A 24,604-nucleotide genomic window follows, 5' to 3' on the forward strand; every position below is an offset into this window, starting at 1 on the left:
AATCCGACTAAAATTCTTATGTTTCGTGTTTATTTGTGGAATAATTTTTGGCCTCAAATAACGTATAGTTTCACACTGCATCTCGTACCCCCCTACTTCGATGCCTCATACCCCCAAGAGGTCCGTGGACCCCTATTTAAAAGCCACTGATTTAAGAATTACTCATTCGATTTGTCAATGATATTAATGCAGTTATTCTTCGTTGTATTTTCTTCCACGTAAAACTTTGTGGTGTTATTTTATTCAAACAGTAAGTAGGCCTGCCAAGCCTGTGAATTTCATAAGTTTACGACAATACTTGTAATAAATTTAACATTTGAATATATCAATAACGGTGATGTTGAAAAGTCAGTTATAGGCTGCAAAATTCAAATAGATGTGAATTTGCATATCCCATGCCCGTGAAAAGCAAATGATACCGCGTTCCAATCGATATGATATTTCAATGTTGTTCTCAGACACAATTTACTTCGCAATTGGCCTTATTTAACACTCGCGACAATTTATATTATCCAGCAATTTCCGCGTCGGACCTAGGTCCGACAACTACAGACTGACGGTATCTGGATTCTCGGGGAATTTAAGCGGCGATTGTCTCAGACGTTTCAACAATAAAGAATTCTCCACGAAAGACGCCGATCACGATGGCCATTATAATAATAGTGCTTATGAGTACCAAGGAGGCGGGTGGTTTGGACATGCCTGTGCCAGCAGCGATCTGAATGGACTCTTCAACAAAACTGTACACCCGGCAATGTGGTGGGACACAACCATTGATGGTTCCTACAAGCGCCTCTTCCTGCGCTACTCGGAGATGAAGTTTCGAAGAATATTCTGAAACGAAAGATAGTATTCAAAATACGCTTCGCCTGAAAAATTCAATATAGGCCTAATGGACTATTGTAAATAAATTGACCATACCCATGAATTGTTGGCTATTCGCATTAGTATATATTTCTCGGCGTGACGTCACTTTGAATTACGATTCAAAATTGTAAACTTAAAGATATCTGCTCTGAGATTGGTTGTCACGAGTGTTTATTTCAAATGTATATATATGGGGTCATAGGCGCCAACTTTTATTTTTGCATGGGATGGCGGCTGGCGCAGCCAGGGGGTCGAAACCCCCTCCTTATGAGACGCAAAATCCCGTCTTTTTAAAATGACCATTATGACGCTAATATTCTGTTGCAATTCTACAAGTCGTATTATCAGTGTTACGCGGGACCGCGACCAATTTGCGAGATTCGTCTGTGCACATTTCCCAATGTAGCGCGACGCGATCTCCCGCTGAGATGATTGCGAAATTGGGTCATTGATTGCTGCGTGCTCGGCATTCGTCGCTAGACTGAGGCACTGAGCAGTAACATCATCATCATCATTGGTTTATTAGCAATTTTTATCAGTTCAATACACCACAAAAATGCGATACAATGAAAAGACAGGAAGATGTCGAAGCGACTTGGAGTAGTAGTCTATGGAATCAGACACCCACCTTGGTTTAGGCGATGTAAAGAGGAGGCATGCACACTGAATAAAAGTAAAGAAAATAGTATAGAAAAAGTAAGCGACAACAAATAGGGCGGCATGTCATTCTTAGTTAGCAGGAGGTTCTTTCCTTTTGCATTTATTTTAATTATACGCACCTTATCGGTATCATCCTTATCGCTGACGCCTTATCAATTACATTTCATTATCCTGACTCAGCTCTGAGTAGCCTAATCGTTTGATTACATTTCATTGACTTTCCTGTAGCCTATTCGCTGTTAGTCGCTCAAACCTTTGGTTCTTAACAGTCGCTTGAAACATTTTTCTGTGCTTGTAGTTTTCAGTACTCATGATTAGGAATAGTTCGAATACGTTCGAGTTTTTTTTAATTAAAGGCTATTCTACATATCAGGATTGAAACATGAATAGCTTGAGATTGTTGCTAATTACGTCGCTACCCTTGTCAAAGAACACCTCTTTACTGAACCAATTACCTGTTTAAAAGTAATTATAATTGTAATTATAATTGAAACATGCAAGGAAGTAATTGTAATTGTGATTGTAATTGAATAAAAATATTGTAATTGATCCAACTCTGTTGCACTCGTCCATCCGCATCACTACAATCAACGCGTAAGCTATCAATCACTCAATCAATCTCACGCTAGATACTCAGCGGACGAGTCAACACTAAACACGAGATACACAATGGCATAATGGACTAAAACTTAATATGTCTTGGTGTGTCGTGGCGTGGTAATGACCAACGCCGATATGCCCATTTCTATAAATCTTGCGCATTTTTTCTTGGGGATGAGTACCCAAAAATCAATATATTTGGCAGCATGAAATAACACCTAGAGCAGAAAAATTGAAAAAGATGCATAAATTTTCAAAAAATACTCTATAATTTATGCTAATTCACGAAATAATGTTAAGCCCCGTTCGAGCTCGCCCGTAACCATAGCAGTCTACTCATGACTTTCCGGCAATCCTAATTATAAACTCCAGCTCCAAGCCAAGCAAGTGTATTTTATCAATATAAATTTTATTTTTTGTCATAACTCGATTTCTTAATATTTGGGGGGACCGCAAAAAGGCTAACTGGGGGTCGCATGCAATGAAAATATTATATTCTGATAAGCTTGATCGACACCGGATGGACTGGTAACGAGTGCACACATATCGAACGTCAAACCATTAGCCATTTGGTCCAAATCGAATTGTTATTTATCATCACGTGGTTATATCCACCCATATTGCTCTTACTACAGCTACAGTAGGGTTGCCATACGTCCGGTATTTCCCGGACATGTCCGGAATTTCACTGTTCAGTGGCGTCCGGGAGGAATTTCTAAAATATGCCAAATGTCCAGAATTTTGACGTAGCCTCATAATTTTATCGTAAATCAACATAAAAACATTATTTTTGGGAATATTTATGCTGATGCGCGACATTATTCTTCGCGCTGCGCGCAATTTACTATCACATTTATTAATTTTAATATGGAGACTACCATCCTCGCCAAAAGTGCAATAAAATATAAATAAAAACAACCTTCATTTACTGGAATAAGTCTAATCGCAATTATACGAGAACGGTATATATTCCTAGAGATCGTTAAGGCTGTTTAAATTCTTTATTCAAAGATAGTGGTTCCAAACGTGGGGGTCGTTTGCCGTTATTCTGGGGTTCGCGAACATGTTGAAAGTAATCAACTTCCAAAATAGCCCGCGAGTGAGTTTGGGCAAAGGTGCTGACTTCTTTTAGTATTCAGCTTGTCAAATTTTGATCTGGGCCCCGGAACATTTTCAAATTGGAGATGGAATCGCGATCATAAAAGGTTGGAAACCACTGGATGTGCCGTGTTTATAAAGCTCCGTGGGGCGCACTGGCATAAGGCTGATAAACAATCTTATCGATGGGCCATGAACATGACTAACGATCGATGTACAATTACGCTCCCCGTATTTTCGAATTCATCATCCTCCACCAACTCTACCGCTAACTCTGATCATGTGGGCGGAGAGTAGTAAGAATATAGTAATATATGGAACAACCAATATTATTGACAGAATTCATTCAATGAACCCCCCCCCCCCCTACCCGAAAGTGGCATCGATTAACCTATGGTGGGCTCAAAATCATTGTTTATTTGGGCGGAAAGGGGACGAAAAAAGTGGTTTTGGTTCCGGTTACACAACACACAGCCACATACTCCAACCGGATCTGTGACCACCTCTGGTCTTAAGAGTAAAGCTTGGCTAGTGTGACGTCAAAACTCATTTTGAAATCCTCTAGTGGGCGCTAAAGAGTGTCCGGAATTTGGATTACAGAAATATGGTAACCCTAAGCTACGGTTAAATAATAATCGCACATTTAAAGATTGAATTGAGCTGTATAGCTTAATGTTAACGAGTACAGTGCCAGTGTTAAAACGTCGCATCAGAATTTTAATGGTGTACACAGCAATGGCTCGGAGTAAAGTGCGTTCTAGTGCGACTATGATGTTATCGACAATTGGCAAGTATTCATTGTGTCGTCACAAGCCGGCACGGCGGCCAATGGGTCGGAACTGATATTTTAGTCATCAACATCCCAAGTGTTGCGGCCATACTAATTTTATTTTTGGTTGGCCTTGCAAGTTCACAATATGAGCAATTCAATTTCGATAACACATAATTTCTATAATACAATGGGAAATTAGCTCGCGGGCTACTCAAAACCGTCTCGCGGGCCACATATGGCCCGCAGGCCACGGGTTGCCCACCCCTGATATAGACAGACACCTTCGATAGTTTTCAGAGCCGGAGCTGGAGCCGGAGCAGTAGTAATAATGCGGCTCCGGAGCTGGAGCCGGAGCTAATGTATGATAGAAGAAAGCTCCGGAGCCGGAGCAATGTAAATTTGCGGCTGCTCCAAAGCCCTGCTTCTACCGATTTCTTGCTGTATCGTTGGTGTATCACTGGTGAAAATTCTGTCTATCTAACTGGATAAATCGACTTCTTGTCTTCTAGAATCCCGGCTTTTGGATATTTTCATAGCTACATGAACGTTTGAAACTGATGTTTCGCAATCTAGCATTTACTTGTCATATCGTAATCTAGCATGTCCATGGCGTGTCCTAATCTGGAAAAGTGGACTCTGACTTTTTTTTAGTTTTAGAGCTGTTTTAGCATACCACCTTTGAAACCTTCTGGACTAAAGGCATGAAATACATGTTTAACTTTTAGAAGTAGTATTTGTATTTCACTTTTAATTCACAGTATCATATACTTTGAGTTATAGTTAATATCAGTTCTTTTGTCTGGATAACATACATGTTGAAGTATAAAAGCAAGTGTTGTAATGCCTTTAATTTCCGGAAATAAAGCTACATAATATGGTATTTTTAACGTTTACTAATCGCGCAAAGTGTTTACACCGTATCCTATATAACTTCTCCGTATTACTCTTCGACTAAACTACGGGCCTTATAATATGGGGGATGGCGCCGTACCATGCTATTTTCTAAAATGTTCTGTTCGAGAAAACAGAGGATTAGTATCGCATTTCAATATGAATACTATCATAATGGGAATGGATGCGTATGCTATCGAAAAGTGGATACCTGTTGGTATGCATCAATATAAATCAAGTTCGTCACCTTTCGCATAGCTCAATTTGCACCTTTTCACAATCCATGTGAACGAATTAGGATCGTTTTCACAACTACTTACTTACTTGAGTACTTTTAAAGTCAGTCAATTCTACTTCTACTTGAAGTAGTTTTAGGTTGCTTATGGAAGAAGTACTTCTACTCGTACTTGAGTAGATATTTTCGTCGCTACTTCTACTTCTACTTGAGTAGCTTTCTTGGCTACTTCGACCACCTCTGCTTAGAAACAGGCAACTGTTTATATGAAAAAAACTATATCTGGCCCTATGAAGAATTGCAGTGGTTACAATACGTATTATGGTGGAAAAAATTAAATTTTTTGTAGTTCAACGAGAGATACTTTCCTACATTCCTGGGAAGAAAGTGTAGGTCCTTATACCAAGAAGCCTGCAAAGGACGTTCAACAGCAGCAGTTGCAGGCTGACAACACTCAAGTTGTGCGTAGCCTACACTGCTGGTGACACACCGCGTTGCTTCATTCTGACAATGTTGTCTATCATCACAATTTTTCATCATGCGCTTCTTAATATAAGAATGATGCAATACCCAAGAAGTCTTTCTTTAGTTAGGATAGTGCGGTACGTTGACCATAACACCATGTCAACCTATTTGTCTTATTTGACTGTTTATCATTCACAATGAGCCGTCTACAACAGTAGGCCTATAAAGTAGGCTACAAGCTGTAAAATATCAAATGATAAGTTCACTGAAAGTGCAAAATCCACGAAACCAACGAAATGCAGACGTCAAAATTTGACCTTACGCTACAATTTTGACATGTCAAAAAAGAAACGCCCTACTTATTGAACAAAAACACCGATATGCTTAACTGAAATCAATTTCAGCATTTTAAATTGCTTTCTCAAGTGTTCTTCTAAAATTTCAAATCAGGTCGCGGGCCGCATGCTGCCCGTGTTTTGGTAACCGCTGGTATTGTGTAGAAGGGCCAAGCTCTCTGTACAGACATTTGCTACTCTCATCCTCATATGAATGAACTATGCCTTGATATCAACCGAACTTTGATTCAACGTCCAAGTTTTCGTGAATTCGGTAATTCTAACGTACGTGATTAAAAAAAACTGTGTCGCTATAATTCTAATTTTAATCCAATTTGGAAAGAACTGCGCAGCTGTAATCCTAATTATAAGCTAATTCGGAAATGCTGAATTTTTTTTCCAAATCTTGCGTTAGGCCAGTGGTTCCCAACCGGGGGGAATTTTGAAATTTTGAGGGGGCGATCTGGCTTTGGCGTTGTATCGGAAGATACACTGGGTTTGCAAGGTTTTCGGATTTTTATGGTATAGAACTGTTAAGTAGAAAAGTTCTTTACAATTGTTCGTTTCTTTGGCGGATTTTAGGATAGGTGTATGTTTAAATGCCTTCCGTAGATATTACACCCCCTGATAAAGTGAGGCTCGCGAGACGATTTCGTTGGGCCCGCGACAGCCTCTCGACCAAATTGCCACTAATCAGGGTTTAACCAAGTCACAAAGCTCCGAGTCACAAGTCAATCTCACTTTTATAGTTGTGACTCGAGTCAAGTCGAGTCATTTTCAATTCACCACCGAGTCAAGTCCGAGTCCAAGTCATAGAGCAGAGGTTCGAGTCCGAGTCATGGTATTATGACTCGAGTCCGAGTCCAAGTCATTGTGTTGACAGCTCAGTTTCCAGTTAAAGTCTTGTTGAACCCACTTTTATAACTCTGTTTGGTGATATCGAATGGTTCGCGTTGATAATATACTAATTTTTCTTACTTTTAACAGTTTCCGGTCGCATTTTAAAGTACCAGTCCCAATAGACGCAATCCCAAAAGGGTGGTTACTTAACTGTTATTCGAAATCACAATGAAATGTCGGTCTCTCGAGTCCAAGTCGAGTCAATACACAGAGTGACTCGAGACGAGTCATTTCCATATTCTGAGAAAATGACCCGAGTAAAGTCGAGTCATCAGAAAATCGTGACTCGAATCTGACTCAAGTAGAGTCATTACAACCCTGCTACTAAGCAGAAAAGTCAAGCCGAATTCAGCACAAGGCCGCTGGTGAAATTGTTCAACTTTTGAAGCCAAGAAATGAGCTAACGTGAAAAACATACCAAATTCATCGATTCAACTCAAGGCCATAGCAAGCGGACTTGCTGGTTTATTTTACGTCAGCGGCTACCCGACCGGAAAAAACAGGTCAAATCTAACTGTACTGTACCGAAGTGTAGTACGGTCTGCATTCGATATTGTTCGGACATATCTGAATATGTTTGGCCAATAATTAGTCAGTCAACAAATGGTTTTGCGTTAAAAAGCACCTTTTTAGTGACAGGCAACTCTTTCGTAGGGGGGAATTTTAGCTCAAATATCGGCCAAGGGGCCAGGAGACAAAAAAGGTTGGGAACCACTGCGTTAGGCAGTGGAACTATAACGACAGCACCTAGTGAGAAAAATCTTTTTGTAACACTAACTGAACGAGATTCACTGAATTTCACAATCAATGTCTATGGTGCTGTTAATTTTGCAAAAATCAGGATCCCAATCCCAACCATTCACGCGGCGTCATGTAGATCTGTTAGTTAGAACCGTTTTTATTCAAAATATATACAAAATGTTACGGGTAAACTCGTGCATTTACATAATCACCAAGGACACCACACAACACCTAGCTGCACCGTGACAGTTGTAGAAACGAGCGGTAAATTTTCATTTAAAGGTACTGATACATGCTCTCCAAAAGTAGTGAATACCAAATCATTACACAGGAAAATGGTTGAATCAATACTTTTTCATTTATGAACAAATGTGTGGATTACAACATCGTACAGCATCACAACAGATAACAAACAATATTCCAACTGCATTATGGACACTGTCGGATGAATATAATGTCCTTAAACAATATCTCAGCAACGCTTCAACAATATGGAACCGTTTCGGCCTAGCAGCTATGCGTTAAAAATGTCTCATCTCAAAAAGTCTACATAGTTCTTACGGAGGTAAATCGGGACACAGCATAAGTAATGATTCTTTGAAACGCAAAGGCACAAATCAATGGCGAATAGCAAGAGTTACAACGTACTAGATCACTTTTACTATGCAAGGATCCTCTACTTACGCGAAACGGACAAGCTCTTCTATGGGGTTCATGATCGGGACCGTTCAGAAAAATTTCTGGCCAAGTTGTTACATTCAAAGTCAAGAAGTGAGGGTCGAATTTTTGGAATAATGAAGATTCACACCTTCACACAAGGAGTAATATTATTAACAAAATGTAGTTTCAATACATTATTTCCATTGTTGGAGTCTAGAAATCTCGGTCACCCGTATCTTGGCATAATAAAATGTACAAGGCTACGAATATCATTGAATGACATTTCTGTCAATTAGTGATCGAGCCTAGCATTGGTCCCAAAGAGCTACAGTCCTGGTCCAAAAACAATGAATGATTTTGAATGACGTGGAAATGGGGACACACACATTTGAACTGTATTATTTTTATGATGCCACAATAGGTGGTGCTCAAGTACTCAAAGCTTAATACTCGACTCGGAATTAAAGCACCCACGTAGGCTACTCTTTTTTGCAAGCCCTACTCCACAGAATGTAAGCCGTCTTGCGAAGACGCTGGGACCTAATCCAACTACAACATTGTGCAATATTATCATCAAACAGGGAAATATGAGAAAAACCAGTTAACAAACTTTGCTCTTGAGCTACAGCAGATATGAATCCCATACGTTTCCGTCAATTGTTTTTACGTAAATCCCAATAGAGAGCATTAGTGATTAAAATAGCGAGATTTTAGCTTCTGTTAGGGATGTCCCAGTCAAATGAATGTTACGATTCAACCATGCTTAACATTGAGCGACTAGAAGGATTTACCGGTATGAGTATTTAGCTTGCTCAAAAAGAGTTAATTGTGAGGAACGTTGAAAAATACCAAGCATACATCTTGCGTCCGGGCAAAATTACAAAAATAGAAGCAGATCGCAAGTACCAACTACAATTCATCAAGATACATTTGCAATAATTCAGTGCACAGGGGTGTTCTCAACAAACCTATCCAGCATGATCTCACGGAGTTCCAGGTGGCAACGACCATAAAAAAACGCAATACTACATCTATAATGACCTGAGAATGCTTGTTCGTCAATTCATGGATAAAAATAAATCATCCCCACTATACCCAAACAATTCAATCTCGCAACATACATGAGCATATCGAATAAACAAGAAAATGGGGTGAAAGGTTACTCGTGTTACTCGAAATATCTGTGGCTTGAGCTCGTCCTAAATTATTAGGTTTTCATGATGACTGCTGGGGACTGTTGCTATATCGCGTTGCATTGTTCATTTTGCTCCGGGTATCTGCTTCAGTACCTGAACAACAACAAATAAAGCAATATTTCAAACCTGAATTTATTGGCAAGGCAGATGTAGAAGCTAGAATGATGCTACAAAAGTTCACATATATTATGCAATGTAATCTATGAACTATCGAGACGACAGATTTTGTGTCGTCAGGAGAGGCCATTCACACTTTTGTGTGTCTTGAGTCGGCTTTTATAAAATTCGCCAACCTAGTTTGTGTCAACAGATGTTCTTGTACCATCTAAAAATACTGCATTGAGCTCAAGTGATCTCTTTGCCTCAATTACTCGAAATTTCGTGCTGGTAACGTCATATTTGGTGATACCATTGTTGATGTATAGTTTTCTTTCCAATTCTCTAGTAGTTGCTGCTGATCAAACCTGACCAGTGTCGTCCGAAAATATTTAGGTTTACTTCAATATGAATATATTATTCATCATATGTTTTCGAGACTTATATCCAGACTGACATGGAAATGGGTTTAGGATCTGTACATGGGATCATCTTAATTTGACTAATTATTGTAACTACTGCAATCACAAGCACCTACTAAAGGTTAAGAATCAAGTCTACTAATAATTCAGCAATGGTTAAATTGATTCCATAACACAGCACATATCCGTTGTATGTGACATACGATGCATCACCAACAGAATAAGCTTCAGATAACCGACGATTTTAAATCATCAGATTATCACCCAGATTAAATCAGGGTTATACGGTACACGCAACTAAAGTTAATATAGATATTGGCATGGGTAAACAACTGAACAAGGCTTCATACTTCCTAGGATATCCACACAGTGCTACCAGTGCACAGTACTCGAGTGCCCCCAAGTAATCTGAACCAGATATAATGTCACGTTGAACGATCTAATACTGCAACAATCGCCTAGATCGCTGCCAAAAAATCATTACGTTAAATATAAGATATCATTCCAATACTTTTCAAGACAGACATACCCAACCACTATGCATGAGCTCACCACAAACTTTCCGTCAATCAAATGAATCCTGTTTTAAATGAGATTAACATTTCATTTAATGAAAGCGTTCACAGACTCCAACCAAATCCAACCCCGTAATGGATTTGCAAGCGACAAGTTACCATATTATTGAAGCTTGCAAATCAAATGATTGACGACGGTACAAGTAGCCTACCGTGCACGACTAACGCTTCAACAGTGAGTGCCTTATAATTTAATGCCAAACAAGAGCCTCTAAAATTTGTGGTAAAATCAAATGCTGAAATCTATAAACCATGTTTGAATATAGCAGCAACATACGTGTTAACATCACTTGAAAACAACAGTTACCTTGGACAAGTCAACCCCAGTGAGTGCCTGTACTGCAGGTGGCAGCTCGGAAAGCAGCTTTGTCACCTCGCTGGTCGTACGATCGGAATCGCCGAGCAGGACAATCTCGTCGATACGCGACAACGGTGCAGCAACCTCGGCCGCAATCTGTCAAGGCAGGACGTGAGTCAAGATAAGCAAAATCAGAGCACAGGAAGCGGAACTCGCTGTACGCCTACTCGCGTTTCACATAGTAGCCTCGAATAAACATGGTATTTGTCACGATGTTCTATCGCTACCGTTAAGTCACGTGTCCCGCTATGTGAACAAGTCAAAAAAGAAACATGCACAGGGTACTGATATATTCAAGGACGGTTGTGAGACGAGGAAATTTCTCGTTTCAATCCTCATTACGCCAAAAAGTTTACTGTGTGAGAACTAACTCAGTAAGATCACCGACGGCCTTAACCCTTTGCGACCGGCGGACTAGTATACTGGACCTCGATTGTTTAACACGGAGGAGTCGTTATTTATTCTAAGATAGCTCGACCTGCATTACTCTCTAAACCGTAACAATCGATTTATATGGATAGCTATTATGAATACGCATACATAAGACCATGTACAACCTATTATATCAATGTATATCCTGCTTGAAATGCAGATTGAACACGCAAAAACGTTTCCCGCAAAATTGAATTTGTAATGATGTTCGCGTGAATGAACGCCTGGAATATAAACCATTGTATCTTCCGTTCTAGACGTCATATAACCAATTACAGTTATCTTCTATGACTTGTTGTTGGTCATACTATTCTATGAAAGTCCTTATATCGAAGATTAGCACGTACAGATGCTTCAAATCGACGTGAAAGAAAGCAATACCTTATTACGTGAAAATCATGGCTGCGTAAGTTCATCCGACTCGTTGCGGCTTCAAACAGATGTACAATTGCTTCAGGCAATTGCAAATTGTACATATGGTTGGCCATTATCCTGGCATATTCATCAATATCCCTATCATGGGGTTTAGTATTGTATAACAAAGCCGACACCAGCCCTAACACTACACAAATGAGCGTGAGAGTTAGGCTATTTTGGTACCAGAGCCTGTAATAACAACATCATATAGAGGCAGTTATATATCTGTTTAGATGGCATACGAAGTTACTGTTGGCTTCTATGACTACTGTTGATCATACATGGAACATTTGCCGTGTAGAATACAGTTCAAATTGATGTGAAATAAAGCAATAATGTATCACATGAAATGACTTCTCGAGCGTATATGGGCACTGGGCAGTGTCGAATAAGCCAATATGTGTGTACTTACGAATCCGTTATGCAGTTGCAAGTTACATATAACAAATCACTGGGGTTGATACCACTTCAATAGCATAGAGATATATAAAATAGTTACTATGTTATGTAGAATTGGAAGTGAATTGCCTTCCGCGAGATTACGCGATTACGTAATCGATTACTCATCTGCGGCGGCCGCGTGATTCGTGCTTATCATGTCTAGTTGTCTACCTTTGCAAGATCGTAGCGCTGGGCTATGAAGCACTATAGTAGCGTGTAATGGAACGTAGAGATTCATGCGGAACGCAATCAGGTGGTCATATACCAAGAGAGGGCCTAAGTATGACGTCAGGAGATATAGAAGAACAAAATTTTATTTTATTTTCAAGAAATCGAGAACATTTTCTCGCACACCGCTATTCCCTCTGGCGTCTGAGCCGTAAGAGTATCTCAGACCGCTAGGCGGCTACTTCAGGTTTACGGCAATATATTGGGCGTTGATTTAAGTCATATGGATGACATTTTATCGTCTTTTTTGTGGATGCAGTAAAATTTTGATCAGTAGGCCGGCCGATTACAAAGGGTTAAATCACGTTATTCGACTCCTGACCCATTCGAGTCAAGTAGCAAAAGACGATTTTTTCGAGTGACGAAATGATACGCCACATCCCATCAAAGCTATATTATCAACATCAATTATAGAGTCGATGCATTTTCTCAATGTGGATGCCTGAAACCTCAACTGGCCGCATCACAATATGCAGAACATGAAGTACAAAGCTATGCAAGTCTGTAGAAATTAAATTTCTGCAAGTCGTGATCGAGCCAAGGCATTGTCACAATGTGAAATGAAACAGGCATGGCCGAACGACTGCCAAATAATATTTATGGAGTGTACAACTGTACAAATATTTTCTTTGTGGTCGCAAAAAAGGTATATATTTGAATTTTTCACATCATCCATAGTCTTGCGATGTCATAATGAGCGATACTCGGCTAACTCGAAGCAAAATACGCAATTCGGAACCAAAACACCCGCACACTCCATTTTGCCCGGACGTTGTGAACATTGATCAATCTACTATCAAGGTCACTATTTTTTTGGCTCAAACAGACGCCGATACGAATGCACTGCGGATATTCACTGTAAGGAATATTTTCACACAGGAAATTACGATGTATACATCGAAACAGCGACAGCGAAACTTACAGGAAGCTGTCGATCACTCAATACAGTGGTGTCAAGTCAACGATAGCGTCAGAGTACAATGATATCGATTACAGCGCGCAAAGTGCCACGCTTATTACCACGTAAACCAGCCTCCGAAAGGCGGCAAATTACCTTCGGCAGAGACTCCAAAATCAATGACATCAACGCAGCGTCTCCGTACTGCTTGTACGCAGATGCTTTCAATCTCATGCTTTCCGCCTCGGCTTTACCAACAGCCTCGATGGAAGAGGCTTCCGCGGCGCCCACGCGCTTAATCTTCTCGGCTTCCGCCTTGGCTTGCTCGACAGTCTTGGTTCTGTGCAAGAGATAATCATTCTTATTAAAACAAGCAACAATCCATACATCGCAGCCAGAGTCGGTAAAAGCAATCACAGATGTTAGTTAAGAAAAAGTAGGATATAAAAAGTGGACTTGTGCCTGGCACACCTCGCAACACCGGTTTCCAATTGAAATGAACCCGAATATTTTAGGCAGACACTCGTCATTGGTAATCATCAGCAGCTAGTAGTGAATTCAAAAGAAACATCGTATATCGACAATCGTATCGCAAAATGTGTGTCAACCAGCATGAAATGTGGAGTACGAGAGCGTTCAATGTACTATTTTTAGATGATACACAAACTTTTTTTGTTGACACAGCCTTGGCCGGTGTATTTTGACAAGACGACAGGGCCGTTCACACTTTCATTTGTGTGCCTTGGAGTCAACTTTTATCAAAATACAACAAAAAGAGTTCGTGTACCATCTAAAAATAGTACATTGAACACTCTCGTATTCGACATTTCATGCTGGTGACGTCATATTTCGTGATACGGTTGTTGATATACGATGTTTCTTTTGAATTCTCTACTAGTTGCTGACGATTACCCCGAACGAGTGTCAGCCGAAAATATTCGGGTTCATTTCAAGATGAATATACTATACAATATACAACAATATATATTGTATATTGAAGTTCTGTTCCTCTAAGAAGTTGTTCAAAACACAATTTCCGAACTACTTCACACACACAACTTCGACTTTTATTAAATAAGTAATAAAAAACAATATGGATGTGACTAGAGCCCAACTGATTATTATCGGTTTCCCAATAATATCGCTTTGACAGAAATACCAGTATTGGTCATTAGAGGTATGGAAGTATTGGCATGTTTCGGGGAGTCACAACGTAATAATACGGAGAACTAGTCAGAGAACTATAATCTGCGAATGCCAGACTGGGAATGCCAGACTGGGAATATTGACATATTACTTTATTGGATTAATTTATAGGTGTCCAGATGCAGCTTTTTTAGTATTTTGATGTCTATGTTCAAGCATAGCAACGGCTGTGAAGCTGTTTAAATAAATACTCCAAAGTTTGGGAAATGCGTGATAAGCAAGCAGCCATATCTTCTAAATATCGGCTGAATATATCGTGTTTTCTATTCATGCACTCGAAAAATCAAGTATTCTTTTGATACGACCTATCGCAACAACACAGATATTCGGATTGTCACAGTAGTACGCTAACACACAGGCATGTAAGACAAACATCGAAACAATATGATCCTTCATTGACTTATACAAGCACACACACGATCAGTGTATAACAGTGTGTCTACACTAGTATCATCAAATTCGCATGGATTTAATAAAGCTATGAGCACAATGTTTATTCGGCATGGTATCCAATTGAATTATAGGCTACAACAGATCGCCATATACATAGGCTACAGTCAATGAAATGCAGAGCTCAAATTTTGAATTATTAATGACTTCTGTTTGATTTCAACGACTACACATTGGTGTACCGCACTGCAATTTTGTATGCAAGGATGTAACCTGGTGACAAATGATGATTTGTACGCGAGCTGCAACTATTCTGTTAACTTTCGACGTCATTCGTTCATTACACCATAAATCATTGCGATGAACAACCGAATTTCAAAAATCAGGCACATTCATTGTGTTACCTGTGAAAATACTGAAAAGATATAGGGACACAAAAATAGCTTACATAAGGTTACGCGTGTCATGCAAGTATTGAAATCTAGATAGATTTGTGTCTAAGACCCAGGGCCAGAGGAATTCAATTATATGCAAGTCCACAATGGTATATTTTCTTTGAAGTGACACCCCGCGAAATAGGACAATACACAGGCCCAACAAGTTCATTTAGCATTAGGTACCGGTAGCCATAAAATACAGCTTTTTCAATATACCGGCAATTCCATAAGCTCAATACAAAAAGACAAACAGAAAATACTGAAATTGATGGACCACGAAGCACTGTGTTTTAACAAGACAAGTGCCAATCTTTTAGTGTCCAAGGAATAAAAAGCCCATGCTGATGCTAATTTACTAGACTAACACCAAAGGACGATAAACAGACCCACTTAATGTGGCCGCATAAAGTTTGATCTCGGCTGATGTGTTACATCATAATTGCCAGTGTGCAATGTTGTCATACTGCGTTTGTTGGAATGTCAGCTTCATCTTTCATATATAATGATAGATCAAGAGCTAGAGAAGCAAAAGTATGGAGGTATGTATAGGCAATTTAGGGCTGTTCAAAAATAACCGTTTTTCCTTAATCTTGCGGGCTACGTGATAAAATTTGAAAATTTTGAATTTGCCCGGAAACGCAAAAAAAAAAATTTTTTCAAATTTTTCTGCCAACCCCATGAAATTGTTGGGCGGTCTTCAAACACTATGCAAAACAAATTTGACTCAATTCCAAGCCGTAGAAGCGGAGTTATTCCCGTTTTTCGATGAAAATTCTTGGATTATCCACCGATCGAGGATAATCCCAGAATTATCAAAGAAAAACTGAAATAACTCCGCTTCTACGGCTTGGAATTGAGTCAAATTTGTTTTGCATAGTGTTTGAAGACAGCCCAACAATTTCATGGGGTTGGCAGAAAAATTTGAAAAAAATTTTTTTTTGCGTTTCTGGGCAAATTCAAAATTTTCAAACTCTACGAAAATCGCGAATATTGGTTAGAATGACTTCAAATTTGGTGTGCGTCGTTTTTTAAGGCAACCTAACGATTTATTCACGTAGCCCGCAAGATTAAGGAAAAAAGGTTATTTTTGAACAGCCCTAGGCATGCAACAAAGAGGAATGCGGACAGTATCGGTCGGAAGATGCCTAAATCGCTGGTCCCAAGATAGCAGAAAGGCCGTGCCCAAGAGATATTTGGACGTAGAAAAATATAATATTGCTGAAGTGGGAGTTACAGACCAGGGCAGGAGTACTCGAATCCAAATCGAGTTTTACCACCCCTTGCCACTGAGAATTGTACTATCAGCGAGAAGTATCATTCTGATACTCTCTTCCAACCATGGAACCATTGAAACCTCGATTGTTCGCATTAGAGTATATCAAGATGCAGGTTAATGGAAAAGACATCGATGTGCACTGCACTTTGTGCAGTCGTGATGGACTCACAACGTTGTGACAAAGTCCAATAAAATAAGCGCGGTCAAAAAAATGCCACATCATCTTCAATGCGGTAGCCTATATCACCGGCATCACTTTCTTTGCGCTCGCATAAGGTAAATATTTCAACTTTCCGTCTGGAACTTACTTCCGTCCTTCAGCGAGTGTCTCCACCTTGTACGCTTCGGCGTCGGCCGGTTTCCTCACGGTCGCCTCCAGCTCGCGGTCCTTCCTCTCGATTTCCTTGGCTTCGATCTCGATCTGCTTGTGGCGCTCCACGACCTGGATCTGGATTTCCTCGGCGCGGATACGCTGCTTCTCTTTGGCCGCTTGTAGTTGAAACGCCAGTTTTGCATCAGCTTGCTGTTGCAAAAGATGAGAATTGCCGGGAACTCACGACAAGAACGTTCGATTCGGTGCTTGGGAGAAGCCGACACCCTAAACTGAGACTTTACCAGCCATAAGTAGTGTTGCCAAATAATTTTGCTGAACGCTTGACACAACTGACCCAATCGCAGAGGTCGCTACTACTGTTACTGACAGTATGTGAGTAGAAGCAATGTTCTAAAACAGGGGTGTGCAATAGGGTGGAGTGAAAATGACTTTTTTTTAAATTAAAAAAAGGGAGTTATTAAATCCCGACAAATGACCTGAAACGAGATATGCAATTTTGCCCCCTTGCGTTCAGAAATTGGTGGGTTGTCGGCTGGAAAATGGGGGCAATCCCCTAAATTCAATTTTTATTGAAGTTTCAGGTCATTTGTTGATTTTAAGAACCCCCTTTTTTCGATTTGAAGAATAAGTCATTTCCACTCCACCCTAGTTTGCAACCAGAGATCGCCATAACGCCATAATATGTATATGCCTTCGCATGTGAATATTTTTGACGATATTTATTTAATAACCCGAGCTTGGCCTGATTTCATCAAAGCCATTGGTGATTGTAATCTGAAATCAAGTATATAATTTTATTGACAAGTCTCGCCATTACTGTTACCAGATCTTGATGAGATGGTGGGCCTTGCAACTACCAGAAAGCCCAATGTGCAGCCCAGTGTCTCGCTGCATTATTTATATCTGGATTGCCGAAATGGTTGCACAATACACAAAAAAGTATGAAAACAATACAAAACCTCAAAGGGTAGTTTTTTGCGGTGCTTGAAAATTTCTTACATGGATTGATTAGGTACAAACAGAGGCTTGTTCGGTTATCTCTGACTCGGACAGAGAGACATAAGACAAGGTACTCACGGCAGCATTGGTTTCTTTTAGGAACGACGCTTCAGCCATAAGGAATTCACGTTCGCAATCGGCGACTTTGGTCTGACAGCCGTACACCACATCCATTTTGGCTTTTTCGCATTCGGCTTCCTGCAATGACACATAATACATGGGCTGCATCTCACGTAGGCTGCTACCCCAAAACAGTGTGTCAACGAAGCAATTTAGCAGTAAATAAAAGCTTGCACTCGATAATGGTGAAAACCTGCCGATTTTGATGAGATTCAAATTGATACTGCTCAGAGTTCGCCATCAAATCCAAAAGGAATGTGCTTCATAGGGCTAGATTTATCGTTACTATATATTATTCAAAATCCTTGTGATCGAATCTTCTCTCCTAGTCTATGTTTTGACATGCCACAATGCGAATAGGTACATGCTATTCACTGCGACACAGATATCATCTTTAAAACAAGCCATGAGTGATCATTTTGGCTCAATCAATTCGATCGATACTATGAATATATGGTAGAGCGTTTCACCATGGTTACGCAATCAGACTTATTCGCACTAGGTATACGTTGTGGACTCTATGAGGAAGTAACCAAAACATGTACATTTTTACAAAAAGGTTATCTCGTCTTCTTGATTAGCTTATATACACGGTCGGTTGCTCTGCTCTCGTCTAGTTTCGTGGCATAGTTGGTTACACTTTGAAATTGTGAATCCGACGATATATTACTTGTTGGTTTTGCATCCCATTGAGGTCGTGTTTTACAGTTTGAAAAGTGAAATTTTTCAGCAAAACCCGCCGGTGGCAGCGGTTTAACCATGACAAACTTATACCAATTTTTTCCCGAATAAACGACCCCTATAGAAATTCCATGGACCCAAATTCATCTTAGAAGATGCCACAGAGCGTCTGAATAAATGCAATCTCATATAGTCATTGTTACTTACTCTAATTCCGGCATCTCGTTCCGCAAGGGCCACTCCAATATCTGCATCGCTGATCACGACGGCGGTCTGCGCCCGACCGATTGACGAAAGATAATCGACGTGGTCGCTGACGTCTTTGATGACAAAGCTCAGAATTTCGATCCCCATTCTACCCACGTCAGGAGCGGCGACTTCTCGGACTAGGGACGCGAATCGGTCGCGATCCTGGTAGATTTCCTCAACAGTCAGGGTGCCTGAATATAGGACTCTCAAATTTGCTTCGCTCAGGCTTCATCGTAAGACTGATCAGACGTTGAGAGTAGGAGAACAAACTAAACCCACGAGGCATAATCTAACGATTACGCTACGAGTAAAAAACTACTGGATATGCCATTGAATCTCATCCTTTTTGACCTCACGGACAACCCCTGATAGGGATAAATAGTTCTCGACAACCTAGCCCTAGATGTTGATGACTAAAAATAAGTATGCATTTCGGCCCAGGGCCAATATCCTATATATTGATGACCTTGTTTTCATCGTCAGCATCCAGAATCCTACTCAGAGTTTGGATGTTCGTAATTTTTTGTATGTCGACGGGACGGCAACCCGCATTACTTCGCGGGTTCGCATTCAAAATAGCACCATACATGAGATCCACTGGGACTAGAATTTGGCCGTAACATTCAGGTTCATTTCCCCTATAAATTGCTTTGTTTGGCAGTGAAGGCTCAGTGTCATCTGGCAACCCTGAGACAGAATTGGGCAGTGGACACTTTCTGGACATACTAAAATGTCGATTGCCTTTGAAGAGTGTAAACCCAATATTCTTCAGGCCAATTCGATAACTAACAAAGATATACAGAATATTAACTCACCAAGAATAGCACGGAGATGACCTTCTAAAGTTTGCAAAAGAACGCTCTCAATGTCTCTGACAGTTTTTCCCAAAAACTGCTCGCACGCAGAAGCCAAAAGATCCTTTTTCGTCATTACCTTGACCTGACACAACGCAATTTTCATCATGAAAGCTAAAACACCTTATATCATTCGTTAATGCAGATCGTGGTAGACTTACCTGGGCAACACCAGTCACTGTCAAGGGCACACCTTGCGCTGTTTCGACATTTTCGCACACCGGATTCAAGGTCATGACTTCTAAAGAAAGCCTGAAATCGGAAAATAAGCAGTCTTAACAAATAGTTGCAAGGTAATTTAACAAGAATTGCCCTACTGAATAGCCTATTAGCGCTTCGGGTTAGACACATCTACAATTCAACATAGATCCTACACAGAAGTCAACTGGACAGAATGAATGGTGTAATGTACATGTACAGCTGTAGGCCTGCATACTACTACTATTACTATACCTTAATAATGAAAACTGAATGGGATATGAAACAACATCAAATATTCAAATAGATTTGTCACTAGAAGAGTGTGAACTCAAAAATTAATAAAATCAACAGCCATTTTCATTAAAAAAGCTAAACTTACACTGGTCATTTATAGGAACTATCGAAAAAATAAAAACGAATTCGAAAAAGTGTAAAACCATATATTACTGGCCAGGATCTTACCAAGTAATTTAATCGTTCTTGGATGTTATGTTGCAGTGTTGCTGATCATTATGGTGATTCATTTCATTGGACTAGTGCAGTGTGAAGGAAAAGAAAAACAACAACGTCAATTAGTCATAATGGGTTTCCAGGGGTCAAGGATCACAGCACATCTGAGATTTTAAATATTGTGGACTCTCCAGCAACAAGCATTTGGATGACAAACCCCCAGTGGATAGTGACGATCATTTACATGACACTTACCAACTAATGAATGCCACGGTCATATTGTAAAAACTACTTATATCTGGTTACTTGACGGTCAACTAACTATTGGTTTTTTGAGTAGTTCTACTGCTACTTGCGGGTTTTGAAAATAATTTATTATAGAACAACCAGAAACCATGTGTCATTGTTTGGTCTGAATCGCGATACCGGTGTTCTATTGTGTGATGTTCTTGGACCGTCATTACTAGCTCAGAGTCATCACCACTAACAGCGGTGTACAAGGGGTGGGTTCAGGAGATGAAAATTCATCTATCTCAAACTCGAAACCACGTCCTTTTGAAATGCCGATTCTATCCCAAATATTTCTCAGCTCATTTCCAATTTAGTAATTCGCATTATCGGTGCTTAGTCATTTAATTGAGGATTTCTAAAGGTTGTTAGTTCTATTTCTAGTTGCGAGGTTTGAAAAGCGAGTACAGTAGATCTAGTTTTAGTTACGTACCAGCACATATTTTGAAAATCCAGTAGCTTGTACAGCACGGGCCACAGTATTCCAGAAATATTTAACAAAATCTCTCATCAGTTTACAAAGTTACAAGATTACAAGAAGCCTGTTCTCAAAAATGGCACTACAGGTTCACTAATTCCAATATAATGACTCGATGGCTAGTCAATACAAATTTCAAATTTATCAGTTGAGCTTGAGGAAGATTGTCCCGTAATGATGAGTAGCATCACCTTCCAACAACAAGGAAATTCTTATGATCATTCAGTCATGACATAAGTGAACTGGACTGTATCAAATGCTATTTCAGGCTATTCAACAAGATGAGATGGGTTGATTCATAGTGAATAGTTCACATTCCAGAATTGCAGGGGAAAGGACTATTTGATCTCACCTCTGTACCTCTGTGACAAGACAGCAGGCCCAAGCCCATCCTCCAATGACATATTTCTTATGATCTCCACCCCAGCAACCACCTAAAAATTTATAAATTGATTGTTATTAGAACATGACACAAAGTAGGCTATAGCCTACTTTGTCAAAGCAAAAAATAAAAAAAACTTACCAGATACAACCAAAGCTTCGTTTGGTCCGACAGTATGGCAGTTTCCCATGTTGCAATCCGAGAGTCAGACCAGCTACAAATACTCAACTTAACGCCAAAAGTATCTATTATCATATGGACGAAATAGGATAAGATATTCGGTGTTGAAATGATGAATGGTATAATGGTAAACTGATCATTCCAATTCATTCAGCATTCGGTATTCATCTACCAACGCATCAAAAACTGAAACTAGCAAATTTTTGTCTTCCCAGTGGTTTTCGTCATTGCAGACGGAATACTCATCACAATTTAATATCTTCATTAATTACTTGAAAACTATCTCATAGCATTAATGACAGCACGATATCATAATACTGACGAGGAAATTCTTGAAGTGCAAGTTATTCGGATCCTCACCAAAGTTCAATATTTTCAATGCTTTTAATGCTTCTTAATTGAAATTAAGCCTAAACCTTTAGCCTACCGCTTTATGAGATATTTCACATATAGCTACTTCCCCATATCATACGCCTTGAGACATTAATTTGCAAATTAGTCCAACTCCTAGCCACATTGCTGTGCTACAATAAGGGCAGCATCACTGCATGCTTGGCTGTAGTAGCTGGTAGGCAATCAAAGTATTTCTACTCAATATCTCAGTTGAAATTCTTGTGACAAAACACTGGATTATGGGTAAGTTACTGCGGTGAGCATGCATATATATATAGTGGCTGTTCAACAGTATTTAAAAAATGTGCTAGTCTAGTGGGACGAAGTGGCGCCATAATTAATAAGGGCATAATTTCGTATTATGGATTACAGACATAAGAGTAATACATAGAATCGATTCTATATTGATTATATGCATGAGATTTATGAACTGTCATTACTCGAATTCGTGTGCTGCATATTTCATCTCAAATCAATAGAAGACTGTTTAGGCTAATCAACATCTCATCGGATCATTTGAGGCAAATGTGAATACTGTCAGAGTGTCGGTCATATCCTGTGCAGCAATACAAGGAAAAGATAAATCTACCACTGCTTCCTGTTATTTGATAGGCCCTTGTATGAATACCAGATATACTGAACAAAAAAGAAAATTTACCATATTGCCAACAGTATCAACATAGGTGTATGAAATTGATTGCATCATAACGGGAAGATTATTATACCACTGCATACATTAACATTCATGTTTTCAATGTGGCATAGGACACACTTATATAGGCCTACAAAAATGACAATGGCGACTATTACAAATTGCATAAGGTATCATTATGTTCCCATAACACTATAACACTTACTAGCCCTACTCAAAACAACCTTAAGATAGTAATAAAATGTGTATGGTATGGCATATAGAAATATGTATATAATCAAAATATACGATGCCGCTACCGGCACTCGTTAGGAATGAATACTAGTACATCGAGCCGATCATAACAAATATATAGCTTAAATTAGAAGCAGGGAAGTACAGCGTATTCACACAATTTTAACACAATTTTACCACATTTACTGAGAATATATTATATGGAAAATACCCACTCGCTTATAAAAAGGTCATTCAGGATTATTAGGCAGCATGATTGAAAGCAAACAAAAGCAGAAAAACTACCCTGATTTCTTCCTAGATAGGCTTATTAGTTAACCTGCCTAATTAAATACACAGCAAGGATGCCATTGGCCCATTGCATACTGATCGAACTTAACTAATGCAAAGCATTATACCCTCTGGCAATAGGCTATCATGTGAAGAAAGATTTCATACTACTGTAGTCTTATAGTTGGGTATTTCCCTGTAACTAGAATCCAATCACTGTCAAATTTCGTGATTTGACACCACTACGTCATCTCGTTGAGCCGACATAAAATTCAGTGTGATAACGATAACAATATCACAATTTATTTGGGAATCGCACATCTGCAAACTAGTTCGCAACTTGGTAGTAGATTTTCCCTTCGAGAACACTACACTAATTTTGTTACATTCAACACGAATACAAATCGGACGCAACAACTTCATTGAATCGTTGTAGCGGCTCTCTTTTCATCTTAACAGCGTTCTGGTGAATGATTCAATTCATTTCATGACAGCACTGTTGGGACGACCGGCCGGAAACCTCGCACAGCCTTGCGCTCCACATCTACTTACTCAGATTCACAAAAACACTCATTCTATAAAATAGAAAACTCTAGTTGAGACAAATCAAAAAATATCAAACCAGCTCCCACTCACCGCCAAGTGTCACGATCAAAGATATTCAGATAAACCTCTTTTTGGTTAAATTAGTGTCAGTTTTCGAGTTAAGTTGCTCACATTTTTTCTTTGATGCATCCATACTTTTGACAACCAAATCATATTTTCAAACATATTGCTATACGGTTTATATAACAGTATGAATTGGTGTCTGTGGCGCTCACTATTACATGGCCTTTGTTGCATTGGATGACATACTTACTAAAAATATAAATATTCGTCTGGCTCGCAACAAGAGCTGTAAATTGATTTCGACTCATAGCAGTCGCCACAGATACTAATATTATCCTTAGAGTTGAGTTTATATTGCCTCAGAGGTATGATGAGACCGGTTGCACTAGCAACAGCACCATTCATGCGGATTTCATGTAGGCCTAATGAAGTACGAACTGTCACGCAGTTCTAGTCTCGTCATCGTACTTGAACTAAATTGAAACAGAAGATGAGAAAAATTAAAATCACGTAAAATTAATTGTGGAAAAGGTACATTTTGGCTTGAACACCTGATAAAGCGTTTCTCCCGAAGCCTATATTGTATCTCAAATAAAATTATGAAATTGAAAGTGGAGGTTAGGCCAAAGGTTGA

General features: G+C 39.5%; 1 protein-coding gene across 1 annotated transcript; it reads right to left on the minus strand.

The window, feature by feature from the left end:
* Positions 1-7,697: 7,697 nt before the first annotated feature.
* LOC145445962 (flotillin-2-like) lies at positions 7,698-21,931 on the minus strand. Its single transcript, XM_080324131.1, has 10 exons — positions 21,774-21,931; positions 21,603-21,684; positions 19,995-20,085; positions 19,795-19,918; positions 18,938-19,170; positions 18,008-18,127; positions 16,905-17,119; positions 13,444-13,627; positions 10,821-10,967; positions 7,698-9,513 (listed from the first exon to the last, which is right to left on the minus strand). The coding sequence occupies exons 1-10, from the start codon at positions 21,820-21,822 to the stop codon at positions 9,484-9,486; spliced, it is 1,275 nt and encodes a 424-aa protein (XP_080180257.1). The 5' UTR covers positions 21,823-21,931; the 3' UTR covers positions 7,698-9,483.
* Between the last annotated feature and the right edge of the window lie 2,673 nt (positions 21,932-24,604).

The sequence above is a fragment of the Botryllus schlosseri genome, chromosome 9, assembly GCF_051294905.1.
Source record: "Botryllus schlosseri isolate E-star chromosome 9, Bs_hap1, whole genome shotgun sequence".
Classification (NCBI taxonomy): Eukaryota; Metazoa; Chordata; class Ascidiacea; order Stolidobranchia; family Styelidae; genus Botryllus; species Botryllus schlosseri.

Bases quoted from the DNA above. Each gene is read 5' to 3' on its own strand.
- LOC145445962 (XM_080324131.1), bottom strand. From the start codon at position 21,822: ATGGGAAACTGCCATACTGTCGGACCAAACGAAGCTTTGGTTGTATCT. The intron at 20,086-21,602 runs GTGAGATCAAAT...TTCCGATTTCAG, and splicing joins CTTGTCACAGAGGTACAGAG to GCTTTCTTTAGAAGTCATGA. The intron at 9,514-10,820 runs GTAACTGTTGTT...GTTGTTGTTCAG, and splicing joins CTGGGGTTGACTTGTCCAAG to GTACTGAAGCAGATACCCGG.